General features: G+C 50.1%; 1 protein-coding gene across 2 annotated transcripts in view; it reads left to right on the top strand.

Annotated features, from left to right (window-relative positions):
- Window positions 1–802: 802 nt before the first annotated feature.
- The window catches only part of acacb (acetyl-CoA carboxylase beta), a 137,958-nt gene continuing 122,510 nt past the window's right edge, over window positions 803–16,250 (top strand). The window contains exon 1 of one of the 2 annotated variants that reach the window (XM_078227283.1): window positions 803–1,282. In XM_078227283.1, coding sequence (XP_078083409.1) covers window positions 1,233–1,282 — 50 coding nt within the window. In that variant the 5' untranslated portion in view covers window positions 803–1,232. The remainder of the gene's footprint in view (window positions 1,283–16,250) is intronic. The other variant, XR_013499395.1, reaches the window with a different exon arrangement.

Here is a 16,250-nt window from a genome sequence, read left to right as displayed (position 1 = left end):
GGAATCACATGTAGGCCAGACCAGGTAAGGACGACAGATTTCCTCCCTTGAGGGACATTAGCGAACCAGATGGGTTTTTACAGCAATCGACAATGGCTTCATGGTCAAATTAGACTTTTAATTTCAGTATTTTATTGAACTTAATTTCATTCAAATTCCACCACCAGTTATGGTGGGATTCAAACCCAGTTCCCCAGAGCATTACCCTGGGTGTTTAGATTACTAGTCCAGTGGCAATACCACCATGCCATCACCTCCCTGTGGAGTCATGTGCAGGGATTGTTCTGGGTGTTTAAAATAGTTACACTGAAGTTAGAAGAGATTTTATTTCTTCTAACCTTTTCAGAGCAACTTTCGGTTTAACCCTGGCAGAACCATCCAAAGTTAGTGATTTAATTTGCTTTGTTTGATGGTTCCCAGTTCAGCGCAGTTGCCCAGGGAAAGTTAGCACTTCTGGGCAATTGCAGTGCAACTGCTTACCTGGGAACTTCCGAGAGGGATTCCCTAGCGGATCTACCAAATCTGATGCTGGGGAGCCCAGAAGACATGGGCATTAGTTTTAGCTGTAAAGTGCTTTGGGGTAACCAGTAGTTGTGAACAGTGCTATATAACTGCAAATCTGTTCCCTAGTCAGCTGATTACATTTTCAATCTAGCGTTTCATGTTGGCTAACACAGGAAATTCCTCTTGAACACTGGGTCCGCCTACAAGCGTAGCAGTGTCCTTGTTTTATCACAATTTTGTCTGTGCTTTGCTGATAACTGCTGTAAATCATGAGAAGTTAAATTTGGCAACAGTGGGAAGGGATCAGGTTACTGCTGCTGGCTTAAACTTTGTTTTTCTCTCTAACGTGCTGTGTGCTTGAAGATTCCTTCCCTGAAGTAGTAAGGGGCCCTTTTAATTGTTGGGAATTCAAGATATGTTAGTAGAGGGAAGTTGAAGGAAGTTGCTTCAATTGGCTAGAGCTTACAAAGTCCCGTGTATATGTTTATACGCCTGCATCTGCTGGAGTGAGTTTGGATACTGTAACTTGCAAAGCTCATTGCAGCTGTCACCTCGTGCTGAGTTTATCAAGAGTTATAAGAGTTCTTACAAGGGGGTGGCAAGCTACAAGCCAGAATGTTGTTCCACCACCGTATTTGCCCTTTGGACTTGGTGTTGGGAGGGGTGGGAACTAATAAAGCTTAGTCCAAGGACTTCACTGGAAACAGAAATGTGAGTTGAGTTCTTCCATGGCACGGAACAACAATTTACCTTCTGCATGGTTTCAGCATCTGAGGAGGTGAGTTTGGTTTTAGCTTTTCTGTGTGCAAAGCATGTATTTTTCTGAGTTAAACAACTCTTATGGTAAATGCTGGACAGTTGCCAGTTTAAAATGTTGTAAACACTTCTTCAAGTGATTCCTTCATTTTAAACTGATCCTTCATGTAGCCACCTCTTTCTTGTCAATGTCTTTGAATAATGTCTGTTAGGGGTTAATGTAGCCCAAGGCTTAAAAAGTGGAATGAAAGGGCAAACAGTTTTGAATTGACCTGTTGATTAATAGAATATGTACATTTGTCATTAATGCACTGAACCCATTGCTACTCGTGGACTTTGTTGAGTACAAATTAACGGACATATTTCCTCCTGCTACAACAATGACTACACTTCCAAAATAATGATTCATTAGTGACACACTGCTTTGGGACGTCCAGAGGTCAGGAAAGGCACTAATAAACACATGCTATTTCTTTTCCTTATCACCAATGTCTTGTGAATAAAGGCACGACTTAGTATGAAATTGCACCATGCAGATACGGAGTTTGATTCTGATGTCCTTTGTGTGACTGAATAACTTACTGCGTATTATGCATCATGCATGAGGCTGCCTCTGAACGCACACCTCAGTGAGAGCCACTGAGTCAGTGCCCTCTAGAGACTGGGGAGAAAGCTGGGAAAAATAAATTCTGATCTAACTTTAAATACTACAAAAAAACCTAGGATGTGATCTAAGAGCCGAATGAGCAAGAAAACGAGAGTTTGAGACCTGTTTTTTGGGCGAGTTTGAAAATGCAATTTTATGGCACTCTTTCGCTTTTGAGGACAGAATGGGGAACGGAGCCTAAACTCACCGGTGAAGCCGGCTGAAAACTGCTTGGGGCGCCATTGTGAGGCGCCCCGATCAACTGGGAGACCTCCTGATCAGCTTGCTGATCATCCCTGTCTGCAGAGCTGCTGCCCCCTTCTGCAGAGCTCCCTGCCCTCAGTTTGCACTCAGGCGGATGCCACTAATAATCCTGTCCAGTAGGTTATTTTTAGTAGGGAATTCCAGGATACTTTTTAAGATTAATTTATGGGATGTGGGCATTGCTGGTTAGGCCAGCATTTATTGCCCATCTCTAGTTGCCCTTCAGAAGGTGGTGGTGAAGTGTAGGCACACCCACAGTGCTGTGAGAGAGGGAGTTCCAGTATTTTAATCCAGTGACAGTGAAGGAATGGTGATACATTTCCAAGTCCGGATGGTGAATGACTTGGAGTGACTTGGTGATAAACCATGTCCAAGTCAGGGTGATGCGTGACTTGAGAAGAACTTGCATATTTCTGTTCTGCTGCTTTGAGAATTAAATCACTGGGGAGGGGGAATGCTGGTGACTCTTTATTCATCTTTCCCACATTTTTCCCAACCATTCTCCTGGATTCAAAACACAGTTCCTGAGCTGGATTGCATAAATGACCAAACTGACATTGCCAGAATTGAGGGAAAATCTAAAATCATCTGATAACTGTGAATACATGTCTATACTTGTTGGCACACATTGGTGTCTATTTTTATTTGTTTATATGAATACGATATGGTCTGGAATAACTTGCTGTATTCCTTTTAAAGAATGGAAGACATTTGTTTGAAAAGGAAATCCCTTGGGAATATGTCAGTCCAGCAAAGGTTCACCAGTTTCCGAAAGTTTGAACTGACTTTATGATAGTGGCAGACAAGGTGGGCTTATTTATCTGGAGGAAGGTGGGATGAAGTAAAAAGTTAGAGGTGCAATATGCTAATGAAGAATTTGCAATTGCCATTTGATTTGCAAATATGAAAAATGGTTTTGGTTTAGCCAAGTATTTGTGCTTTTAATGAGATCCAGATGCTTATTAAAAGGCTGTTCCTTACTTGCCAGCTTTGTTGAAAACAATCCTTTGGTATAAACTTCTCTTCCAGTGAAAATGTGTATTTGTTTGTTTGGGTCCTTAACGCCTGATGGAAACAAATATGCCATTTTTTATTTTGCTTTGAGGTCAACCTACGCATTGTGACAAGTTTTGGGTGGCACGGTGGCACAGTGGTTAGCACTGCTGCCTCACAGCGCCAGGGACCTGGGTTCAATTCCGATCTCAGGTGACTGCGTGGAGTTTGCGCATTCTCCCCGTGTCTGCGTGGGTTTCCGCCGGGTTCTCCGGTTTCTTCTCACAGTCCAAAAATATGCGGGTTAGGTCGATTGGCTATGATAAATTGCCCCTTAGTGTCTGAGGAATTAGGACTGTAAATATGAGGGGTTAGAGGGATGGGACCTGGGTGGGATTGTTGTCGGTGCAGGTTCGATGGGCCAATTGGCCTCCTTCTGCACTGTAGATTCTATGATTTATCCAAAAGGTGCCATCCAGTTTAGGGTGAATTAAAGTGTCTTTTTGTTGGATATTTTTCTCCAGAGGATCGTGTCTTATGTTCAGCTATCAAAGCTTGGCACTTTGCTCTCATCATCTTAAGTGATGTGAGAAATAACGCAGCTGAGCCCAGGTCTTGTTTCACACAATTTTCAGCAGGAGTCACTGGACAGTAATCGTGAGTGGAACGCTGGATTTAAAAAAAAATCATTATTGTACCCTTCCCTCCATCAACTTTTAGTGAGGCTGAGATTCTTTAATACTACAGCTCAAGACGAGATTACAGCTATGTAAACTGGGTGTCAAATCAAATCAAAGTTTGAACTGGATATTTTCATTCATAGGCCTCCATTCTGTGGTCTCTTTTTTAAAAATTTCTTCATGAAATGTGAGCGCTTTGGCAATGCCAGCATTTATTACCCATCCATAATTGCATTTAAGAAGATGTTGGTGAGCTGCCTGCTTGAATTGCTACAGTCCAGGTGTTATAGGTACATCAAGGTCAGAATTTTATGTTGCTTGGGTGGGTGTGCGACATTATTGCGCACTTGCACAATATTTCCATTGGTGGGTGCACATGAGAGTCGGAAGTGCGCCCACTGACAATCCAGCAGGTAATTTAGTCCAATAAGGGACCATTTGAAAGCAATCTTACGTGGCCTGTCTACCTCTACGGTCAGCGGGTGGGCCGACTGGCCAGGTGGCCATTACATTTTAGCTGTAATCTCGATTCAGGGCAGGATGAAGTGTCGGGGAAAAAATTCAGGCCCGACATTGCTTTTTGGGACTGAGTTCTGTTATAATGCAACCAATGATAATATGCTGTGAGGGTCAGGTGACCAGATGACCCGGTAGACAGTGTAACCAATGGCAAAGTGGTCAGCTGACCCGGTATAAATAGAAAGCAGCTGGGGATTGTGGGGTCCATTTGTGGCCCAGGGCGAGGCCCAAATGATGTTGTAATGAAGTTTCTTTATTAAACCTTTACTTTGATTTACTTTGTGAAGTTAGTCCTTTTATTGCTTGCGACTGAAGTACTGCCGGAAAAACAAGTTCCAGGATTTTGATTCAGTGGCTGTGAAGGAATAGTGATGTATTTCCAGGCCATGGGCCTGGAAAGAGTTGTCGAAGGACCCTCGGCGAGTTGGTGTGGTGCAGCTTGTTCTGTATTACCCATTGGCGGTACAATCTGGAGACATGACAGAATGTTCTGCATGTACTGGCAACACAACTAAACATCACCACCTATTTCAAATGCTCCACAATCATTTTGTTGTCATCCTGCTTCTCTGATATCAAGCGGCCTGATGGAGATTTAGTTTTTTTCCTATTAAATATTGGGAAGACCAAATCCATTGTCTTTGGCCTTTTGCACAACTGTGTCCCCATGTCACTGATTTCACCCCCATGCGGGTCCATTGTCACAGGTTCAACTGTCAGCAACATTAGCATCCAATTCAGCCTGAATGTTTTCCAGAAAATAAACAAGACCCAGCCTCATTAACTTTAACTACAAGTGTGGGACAGATGCTGGAGTTTTGTACTATGTGACGAATGATTTGCACCTTGACTCGTCAATGATTCTCCACCAGCTAGAAGACTCAAGTCAGGATCATAATGGAATATTCACGATTTGCTTTCGTGGGTGTAGCGGCATCAACATTCAGGAAGCTCAACACCATCCAGGATACACCAGGCGGCTTCTCTCCACTGCCCAGCATAGTATGGCTGCAATATGCAATACCCAAGGATGCACAATACCAACTCACCAAGGAGACAGCACCTCCTTCCTTCTTAACCTTTTATCACCAAGAGTAACAATTGGCCATGCTAAATTCTCCCTCAGTGTACCTGAACAGGCGCCCGAGTATAGCGACTAGGGGATTTTCACAGTAACTTCATTGCAGTGTTAATGTAAGCCTACTTGTGACTAATAAATAAACTTTACTTTAAATTAATAAGAATGACATTGCTTACAATTTCTCCTCCAAGTGACACGCTATCCTGCCCTGTGCAAATCCTGCTGCCCTTTCATGACCACTGGGTCAAAATCCAGAAATTCTCTAAGAACATTGTGGGATTACCATCACTGCAAGGACTACAGCTCAAAGAGAGGGTCCATCACCGCCACTGTAGCGGGATCCCCTTTTTAACTCCACTGGGCCTATTTTAGGTTTGGTTCTCCGTTACCCAAACCCCACCAATGCCCGAGTGATTCTCTCTCTCGGCAATGGAACAACGGCCACCTTGCGTCTACTTCACTAGAGTAGCGCTCTCAAGAGAGAGAAAAGGAAACTGCTGCCTATCCACTAGCTGGCAGCCTTTCCTGAGTGGGCGGTTTCGAAGCGCCCAGGGTACCCTCAGTTCTAGACTCCAGAATTATGGTAAGGGATATTTAATATTGTGACTTGGTCAGAGATCGTTGGTGAGAAATTGAAAAGATCAAAACGGACTCCAATGGAAGTCAAAGATATATATATATATATTTGTTAAAACATCAAGGTCAATCACCAAAACCAGGAAAACAACACACAATGCCTTATGCTCTATAAGACTATGGCTATGGAAGGAATACGAAAACGGGCACAACGGAATGCTTACTTTACACAAGTTTACCAGTGTCTTAAACTAAGAAAGGTGCATGCAAAAGGCCCCCCCTTTCCCCAAAGCCTCATCCACTATGATGATCTCGGGAACTTCGCGAATTACCGGAGGGTACTCACAATCCTAGTTTAAATTGCTCAGTGGGCTTCGGGTTGCGTGCTGGAGACGAACGAGAGGCAGGAACAGGAGAAGAGAGTGGAGGGTGCTGCCATGCTGGTCCGAAGAGAAAAGGAGAGAGAGCAGAGCTTGCTTGTCCCTTTTTAAAACCTGAAGCAGTGATTCTCTCACACAAAACAGTTTCTGATCATTGATAGTTTTGATTGACTGGGACAAAAGGGCCGACAGCCTTAATTGACATTTTAATGTCTTTTAAATGTTCTCTGAGTCATCCTGATTGGAATTCCATCAGCGAGATGAGTCATTGATGTTGTCTGTGGATGGAATGATCTCTGTTCCCATTGTCTTGCTGCTGGGCTATTTACTCCTTTGTTTCCGGTTGATTAGATTATCCCAGTCTCGACCTTCTCGTTATTCCCAGCCTCTTGCATATTCATGTGGCCTGACAACCAGTCGGCCATTTTCCTTATCTCTGGGTTTTTTAATCATGGAGGATTTGCCCTAAAACTTACAGATGCCCCTACGATACATCCAGACTTGCTCGGACTGTATCGTTTCAAAGTTGGTAGGCAACTCCTCCAGGCTCAAGAGCTATAAGCACCCCTGCCGGCTCCGTGAAGCCATGTACCCCGAAGAGTCCCCTTAATCTGAGCTACACCCCTTTTATATACAGCAACACAGAGAAAGGTGACATAGGTAGATGCATTACAACAATCCCTTGCAATATGCGGGATGGAAAAACATTAAATACAACAAGTACAGCAATAAACCAGCGGCCCCCAAACGTAGGGGTTACCGCATATATATATATACAGAAACTTCACAGCATTGGGATACAGTAGCGGTTTTTCTTTTAACAACGCCTGGTATAATAGCTCTGTCTCGCGAGGGCACCATGCTGGTAGACGCACTTCAGTCAAATTTAACACAACAGAGGCAACAGCGTAATGTACCCCCTGGTACAATACCTTCTTGGTGGGGACGAGCACTAGGCCATTCTCGAGCCCCTTGGTGGTTGTCGGACAGTTGTGGGGGTCGATCGGTTGGGCCGTGGGCAGGGGTCTCTTTACCTGAACCAGCAGTTCGGTAGCTTTCACAGTCATCCCAGCCCAGGGAGTTATGCATCCCTTCCCACTGCGGTCCCAATTTATCCCGCCCCCAGAGTCTTGCCACCACCTCACGAAGGTGATCGATGCCCCTTGTGGACATATCCTGGCAGACCCCCATAGGCACAAATATATCCCCTGGTCATAAGCCCACCCCTTCTCCCAACATACAGTAATCCCTCCTGGTGACCCCGTGATGGTCCGGTAGGTATCATTGTCCAGCCGTTCCCAGTCCGAGGATCGATCCCTCATGCCCGGGCTCAGCTTCCTGAGCCACCACCACCTCCCCAAAGGAACATCCCCCTTACAGATTAAACACACCCGCCTGCCCTCAGTCACCCTAACCCGGTCAGTCGCCACCTGTATCTCTCTGCAGAGTACAGAGGCCTCTCCGCATGTGAAGCTCTGGTGGCTGGGATACCTGGTCGAGTTCGACCCCAGCCACCCAGGCCACCTCCCCACGTGGGAGTAGCGTGCCTGCTCCGAGGCCACCAGGTCTCCCTGACCGGTAGTTACGAGGGGTGCCTTGCCGCCAGAGCACCCATATACCAACAACTCCTCCATTTCCCCTCTGCGGGTCTCACACATCTCCAGGCACATTGTTATACTCAGTATCCATATGGCAGGACGACCCATCTGTAAAACAAAACAGAAGACCTCCTTGCCTCCACATTGCCGTCCACCCTTCCTGGAACCACTTCAAACGGAAGAGCGCCATTGTATTCCTCGCTTGCAGTTACCGCTTTTGAAATTGCCGCCGTGCAATTTCACAAGCTGCCGGCTGCGGTACTGTATTTCGCAGCCCGGCTCCCCAGGGTCCTAGTGCCCTGCGTCCATTCTTAAACAGTGGAAGTTCCCGACCTCCACACTACTGTTCCCAATTCGGAAAACATCACATACACAGAATAATCTACACGGAAAACTGCTAAAACAACCAGAACGTGAATCCTATATCTATTTACACCGCCACCCGTCTCCGGGTGGCCAACTTAAAACTGATCCTCACCCTGCTGAGGCCAGTCGTCTGCCTGGCCCGACCGTCCGGTCCGGACCTCCGTGGGCCGAGGGTCCTGACTGCCCCTGGCCTCCCCTTCCCCAAAGGGTTTCCGGAATCCCTCTCCGTTCCCTGCGGAGACTGGGCTACCCGTGGCCGCACTTAGTAGTGCCCCACGCCTTCTACTTTCCACCCGGGCCCTTTTGCCGTGTGGTCGGGCCCCGAGTGCCATGTGTGAGGGAGACCACCTTACCGGGGGTCTGGAGACCCTGCTGCTCCGACGACCCCTCCCTGACTCCCATACCAGAGGTGATACCTCCATCTCCTCTGCCTCCCTAACTTCGGCCTCACTGAGGCAGTTGACCCGGCCGGTGAACTGATGCTCGGGTAGTTTAAAATTACCCGGGCTGGGTGCTTGTATCACCATTAACCTCACTGCGGCCGCTACCTCCGGTGCTGCCCAGCTGGGACAGCACATTGTCACCTGTTGGGTAACGGTGGGGTCAGGTGTTTCCCCTACTGTTTCCACCTCTACGGGGGCTTCCTCACTTGCTACCCCCTTCCTCACTCCCTTCTTGCTCTTCCCGGCCCTGGTGGGGTCGAAGAGCTTGCATTGGTTTACATGAAACCATTTCACCTTGCGGGGGAGCTGAACAGCATATACCATGGGGCTGGCCTTGTCCACTATACTGTACGGCCCCGCGTACAGTGGCTCAAAGGTCCCCACCCGCGCAAAATTGCGGACCATCACCTGCTCTCCTATGGCCCACTCGTGAGTTGTGCTGGGCTCCAGCAGCAGCCTGTTTCTGCGGTGCTGGGCCCCCATGTTACTGGCTGCCTGCCAGTGAACCTGCTTCAGCTGTTCCAACAGCTGTTCTGCGAACTTATCCCTATTGACCTCCCTGAGCTGTCCCTCTGTCAGGGCAGGTACCATGACACGAATCGGAGTCCTCATGACTCGCCCGGTCATGAGCTCGTGTGGGGAATATCCTGTACTCCTGGACTGACTAGCCCGGATCCCCATGAGTACTAGGGGCAGAACTTCCACCCACCGGTTAGGAGAGTTGCCGGTCTCCTTCCGCAACCTCTCTTTAATGGTGCGGTTCAACCTCTCTACAGGACCCGAGGACTGAGTGTTATAGGCCACATGCCATTTTGCCCTGATGCCCAGGACCTTAAGGGTCGCCTGCATGACCTGCCCCGTGAAATGACTCCCCTGGTCCGACTCCACAAACTGCGGGAGTCCCCACCTGGAGAACACCTCCCTGGCTAGGATCTTGGCCGTGCCTACAGCGGTGGCTATTCGGCACGGGAAGGCTTCCACCCACTTCGAAAACACATCCACTAATACAAGGCAGTACTTGTATCCCCCTGCGGCGGTGGGAAGGGGTCCAATATAGTCGATCTGTACCGACTGCCAGGGCCCCTCCACCCTACGGACGTGCCCCAGCGAAACCTTCGTCTTTTGGGGATCGGGGTTATTCGTGGCGCACACTAAACAGTTCGCACAAAAGTCGCGAACGTCCTCCTGGAGGCCAGGCCACCATCCTACCTTCTCTACCCGCTGCCAGGTGGTCTCGGGACCGGGGTGTCCCGCTCCCGGGCTCTCATGAGCTACCTCTATGAATTCCCTCCTATGCTGGGAAGGCACTATCCACTGGTCCCCTCTAAAGAGCATGCCTTCCTTTAACGTCATGTCCTTCTCTCCATAAGGACCCTCTACCCTTTCCTGCCTACCCAGGGCTGCTATGGCGATCTTCAACTCGGGGTCCTGTGCCTGAACAGTGGCTAGGTCTGGGGCCAAGGTCACTCTTGGATCCCCTCTCCGGGGCTGTCCCCTGACTGCTGCCACCTGTCCTTCCCCCGTAAGGATCCCACTCTACCCCGTACCTAGCCCCCTCTCTGGCCAGACTGTCTGCCCTCTGGTTCCCCTCACCCTGTGGCTCTGTCTTGGAGTGGGCTTTAACCTTATGGATGTACCTATCCCCACCCTCTCCTACAGCAGCCACGATCCTCTCTAACAGGGGTTTTGTGGCGAGGGGCTTCCCATCCGAGGAGGTGTACCCTCGGCGGGACCAGATGGCCAGATACTCCATGCACGAGTTGCACGTAAACATGCTGTCTGAGCAGATGGTGTATGGAATGGGGAAACGCTCCGGATGTGTGACCACATACATCACTGCGGCCAGCTCTGCCTGCTGAGCGCTCAGTGTGTGGGGGAGCTTGAGGGCCAGGGCTATCTCTGCTTCGGGGTCCCAGATCCCACAACCCGTGAATCTGATGCCCCCCCGATACGGAACTGGATCCGTCTACGGATATCTCCCTACTTGTGGGATGCAGCCCTGCCCGAAAACCAAAACCTACCTCCCATACCCCCTCTACGGAACAATGGTGTGGCTCCCCTGGGTACACCAGGTTGGCTGCGAGCTGTGGCTCACTCAGCCCCTTCACCCGTAGCGCCATTTGGGACAACAAGAGAGTCCACCGGGTGATCCTGGCACTACTGACCGTGCCATCTTTAATCTGGCCGTTTAACAACATTTGGGTTGGGGTGTGATGAGTCAGGAGGGTGATGGGTGCCATTCTAATAAAAACCTGCACCCGCTTCACCGCCCAGTATGTGGCTAGCAGGTGCCATTCACAGTTGGAGTATGCCCGCTCCACTTCTGTGAGAACTCGGGAGGAATACACCACAGGCCTAAGCTTGCCATGCCGTTCCTGGAGGAGTACAGCGCTCAGGCTATCACTGCCTGCTGCTACCTCCAAGAAAAATTCCTCCCGGGGGTCAATGGCTCCCAGAGCTGGGGCCTTTTGCAAGTCCTCCTTGAGTCGGACGAACGCTGACTCGCACTTGCTGTCCCACTCCCATTCCACCCCCTTGTGCAGCAGCCTGAGCAGAGGTGCTGCAGTTGCGGCGTAATCTTCAATGAAGTCACGGCAATAGCCTGTGACTCCCAAAAAGGACCGTACCCCCCTAACGTCTACCGGGACTGGGAGTTCCTGCACTGCCTGTCTCCTGGCCGCATCTATCCCTCTCTCCCCAGCCCTAAGGGTTAAACCCAGGAACTTGACCTCCCTCAACCCGATTTGGGCTTTCTTGGGGTTAACTTTTAACCCTCCCTTACGGAGTAACCCCAACAACTCATCTACCAGGGGGCCATGTTCCTCGCTACTGTCTGTGAACAGTAGTATATCGTCCACATACTGGACCAGTCTGTGGGGCTCACTAAACTCTTTCAGGCAATCGGCCATGCACTGGTTAAAAATGCTGGGGCTGTTGTGGAAACCCTGTGGGAGACAGCTCCATGTATACTGCTGCCCCTTAAACATGAAGGCGAACTTATACTGGTCCTCCTGCCTGACTGGGATGGACCAAAACCCATTTGAAATATCCAGCACTGTAAAAACTGAGGCTGACGCTGGAATTTCTCCTAACAGGTCTGCCACGGCTGCTACCGTTGGGGCGCATGCCGGAATATTCTTATTAAGGACTTTGTAGTCCACTGTGGCCCTCCAGGAATTATCTGGCTTCCTCACCGGCCAGAGCGGTGAGTTCACATGTGTGGCACTTGGCCTCAAAATGCCTTACCTTACCAGTGAATTTAGGGCCACCTCTAAATCTGCCTCCGCTTCCCGGGGGAAACTATACTGTTTCTGGGGTCGGGACATGGGGTCCCCATCTATCCTGACCTCTGTCCCAGTGACCCTCCCGCAATCGTGCTTGTGGGTCGCAAAGGCGGCCAAATTCTTCCGGACATACCCCCTATATTCCTCCGAGGTATTCCCTACCATGGCTTCCAAATCATACCCCTCCTTGGGTTTCACTACACACAAAGCCCCCCTTTCTTGTGCCCTCTCTATGACCATGACCTCCTTTTCAGCCCCTTCCCCTGCTATGCCCCACAAACAGTGGTTCCTCAGGTCCACCAAGACCTGATGAGCCACTATAAAATCGGCGCCTAGGATCCCCTTTCCCTCCTGCTCCCATCTCATCAGGACGCATTTCCACCGCGCCTGGAGTGTCCCCAACCTGATGGACAGGGGAACAGAGAAAAAACCAGTCTTCTTGTTTCCCGTGAAGCCGACAAGACTGTAGGGCACCCCGCTGGATAGAGGGGATGTTTGGGGATTGTCCGTGTGGACAATGGTACTGGAAGCACCTGTGTCCAGTAGGTAACTCCCGACCACATCCTGGACCTCCATCCTGACCCAGGGTCTCCCGCATGGGCCATACTCTAATGGACATAGGAAGGTGGGCTGCCCCGCTGGCAGTCATAAGGGAGCTCGCGGTGCGGGTGCGAGTGCGAGCTGGCCCTGGCCTGTTGCCATCGCTACCTGCCCGGACCCTGTTGCCTTGGTCTGCAGATAAGCCAGCAGATCCTTTACATCGATCGTCTCCGGGGTAAGTGCTCCTACCACCGGGGTGGGTGTCCTTTTCATGGGAGCCCTTTCCTCCCTGCTCGGGTTCCTACACTCCCTCCTGAAGTGCCCAGGCTTCCCACACCCATAGCACACCGGCCTCCGGTCTGAGGCCCGGATGCCTTCCTGCTTCCACTCCCTCCTAGGGAGGGGTGCCGGTGCAACCTCATGCACCTTGCCCTTATGGGGCTTTTCCTCACTTCTCTCCCCGTTGCGATACTTATTACCTCCGCCTCGTTAAGGTTGGGGTCCAGCGGGTCGAACCAATGCGTGGCCTTTGCCCTAACTCGCGGAAGGCAGTTAGCCACAAGAGTCTTCAGCCAGTTGGCTGTCCTCTCGTCCAGATGTTGCCTGTCTAAGGGAGTCCCACACACTCCCTCATACACCGTCCACAGCCTGTCTGCGAACATGTCTGGGGACTCTGCGACTTGCTGCTTTGTCTCCCACACCCTCGTGAAGGGACTACCCTGATTTAACCCCATGGCCTCCAGAACTGCTGTCTGTGCCGCTACCCATGTGGCAGGTCTTCCCCCTTCCCTGGAGGTCACTGCCTTACATAAATAGGAATCCAGGGTCATCAGCAGTAGTTCCACTTGTTCCACCTCATCACAATCATTTATGTCGGCTGCCTGTTGCACCTCCATAAAATGTAATGACGGGTCTCCCGCCCTAGTCAGTCTTGGGATGTGGGTTACCATCCCCCTGAGCACATGTGCCCCATGGGGAATTATTATATCACTCTCTATCGGTCCCCTTGCGTCCCCTCCCACCGGGGGACCATACTTTCTTTGTCTAACCGGGCACATCTGCCCCACCTGGGGCTGTTGTCCCCCTGCCTCATCGGCATCCGGCTCTCCCTCCATGCTCAGTAGCCCCACCACTCCGGGGTGTGCTACCCATGTCGGAGACACCACAACCTGGGGATACTCCACTGACCCCCCTTGGACTTGTCCCTCCCTGGACGTCCCGAACCCCACCTGCCGACCCGGACACGTTTCCGGAGTCTCAGGCAGCGGTCTGTCCCCTTTCCCAAAGGAATGGTGCGCTATACCCAGCGGACACGCCGCCACCTGGGGGTACCCCGTTAACCCCCCTTGGACCTGCCCCTCCGTGGACAGCCCGAACCCCACCTGCCGACCCGGACACATTTCTGGCGCCTCAGGAGGCGGTCTATTCCCCTTAGCACCCGGGGAATCATCCGCTGCGAGGAGCCCTCTGCCCCTAGGGGACCCTCCTGGACCTCCCAGGTGCACCCGTCCTCTGACCTTGGACAGAGCCTCCTCCAGCTCTTCTATCCGTGCCTGGCATGGCCCATGCTCGCCGTCACCTAACTCATTGCAAGCCACCCTGTACGCTGCCTGGATGTCCCTGAACCTCCCTTCCAGCTCCTTGTACCTCTGCGCACTTTGAGCCAGGAGTTCCTGGGCCTTCCGTTCCCTCTCCTTTGCCTCAACTACCTGGCATTGGAGGAATTCCTTTTCGTATCGGTGTTACTCGCTAGCTTGTAGTATGCACTGCCTCGCATCAGTTAATTCATTAAATAACTGTTCCCCTGCTCCAGCGCTGTCCCCCGCGCAGGCCCTAACTTTGCTCAACTCTCCCTCCAGAACAGCAATTCTCCTTTCCATTTTGGCTACCTGCTGGGACAGGCAGGCGAGCCAAACTGCCTTTTCCAACCCTTTAGTGTATTCCTTGCTGTCTGTCCATGCAGCCGCAGCCATTATGGGCTGCTCTGCATTGATTAGTGCTAATACCCCCGTTTTGGTGAGGTTGACCTTTTTCCACAGATATGAGGAGATTCTCTCCTCCATTTTGCTTTTTTCCCTCACCCCCTCTGACAAGTCACATATTCCAGACCACCGGAGTCCTGTCGCGATCGCCATTGTAGCGGGATTCCCTTTTTAACTCCACTGGGCCTATTTTCAGTTTGGTTCTCCGTTACCCAAACCCCACCAATGCCCGAGTGATTCTCTCTCTCGCCAATGGAACAATGGCCACCTTGCGTCTACTTCACTAGAGTAGCACTCCCAAGAGAGAGAAAAGGGAAACTGCTGCCTATCCACTACCTGGCAGCCTTTCCTGAGTGGGCGGTTTCGAAGCGCCCAGGGTACCCTCAGTTCTAGACTCCGGAATTATGGTAAGGGATATTTAATATTGTGACTTGGTCAGAGATCGTTGGTGAGAAATTGAAAAGATCAAAACGGACTCCAATGGAAGTCAAAGATATATATATATATATATTTGTTAAAACATCAAGGTCAATCACCAAAACCAGGAAAACAACACACAATGCCTTATGCTCTATAAGACTATGGCTATGGAAGGAATACGAAAACGGGCACAACGGAATGCTTACTTTACACAAGTTTACCAGTGTCTTAAACTATGAAAGGTGCATGCAAAAGGCCCCCCCTTTCCCCAAAGCCTCATCCACTATGATGATCTCGGGAACTTCGCGAATTACCGGAGGGTACTCACAATCCTAGTTTAAATTGCTCAGTGGGCTTCGGGTTGCGTGCTGGAGACGAACGAGAGGCAGGAACAGGAGAAGAGAGTGGAGGGTGCTGCCATGCTGGTCCGAAGAGAAAAGGAGAGAGAGCAGAGCTTGCTTGTCCCTTTTTAAAACCTGAAGCAGTGATTCTCTCACACAAAACAGTTTCTGATCATTGATAGTTTTGATTGACTGGGACAAAAGGGCCGACAGCCTTAATTGACATTTTAATGTCTTTTAAATGTTCTCTGAGTCATCCTGATTGGAATCCCATCAGCGAGATGAGTCATTGATGTTGTCTGTGGATGGAATGATCTCTGTTCCCATTGTCTTGCTGCTGGGCTATTTACTCCTTTGTTTCCGATTGATTAGATTATCCCAGTCTCGACCTTCTCGTTATTCCCAGCCTCTTGCATATTCATGTGGCCTGACAACCAGTCGGCCATTTTCCTTATCTCTGGGTTTTTTAATCATGGAGGATTTGCCCTAAAACTTACACCACCCCGTGCCAGTTAGAAATGGGCAATAACTGCAGCCTTGCTAGCATCACCTACATCTCGAGAACAACTGAAAATGAGTGATAGATTTTGCTTCAGCGTTATTCCAGTCTTCAGTATTTAGAAATACTTCAGATGTTTAGCCTCACTGTTTTAGTCCTGACCAGAAGGGTAGGGAAATTTTTCAGATCTCTGAATATTGAAACATACGAGACAGAAAATAACTTTGGTAGGAGGTTTCCGTGGGTGTGGCATGGTGGCACAGTGGTTAGCACTGCTCCCTCACAGCGCCAGGGACCCGGGTTCGATCCCAGTCTCGGGTCACTGTCTGTGCAGAGTTTGCACATTCTCCCCGTGTATGCGGGGCTTTCCCCCGGGTG

The sequence above is a fragment of the Mustelus asterias genome, chromosome 13, assembly GCF_964213995.1.
Source record: "Mustelus asterias chromosome 13, sMusAst1.hap1.1, whole genome shotgun sequence".
Lineage (NCBI taxonomy): Eukaryota > Metazoa > Chordata > Chondrichthyes > Carcharhiniformes > Triakidae > Mustelus > Mustelus asterias.
The sequence above is the reverse complement of the archived record's forward strand: the minus strand, read 5'-3'. Positions and strand labels throughout refer to the sequence as shown.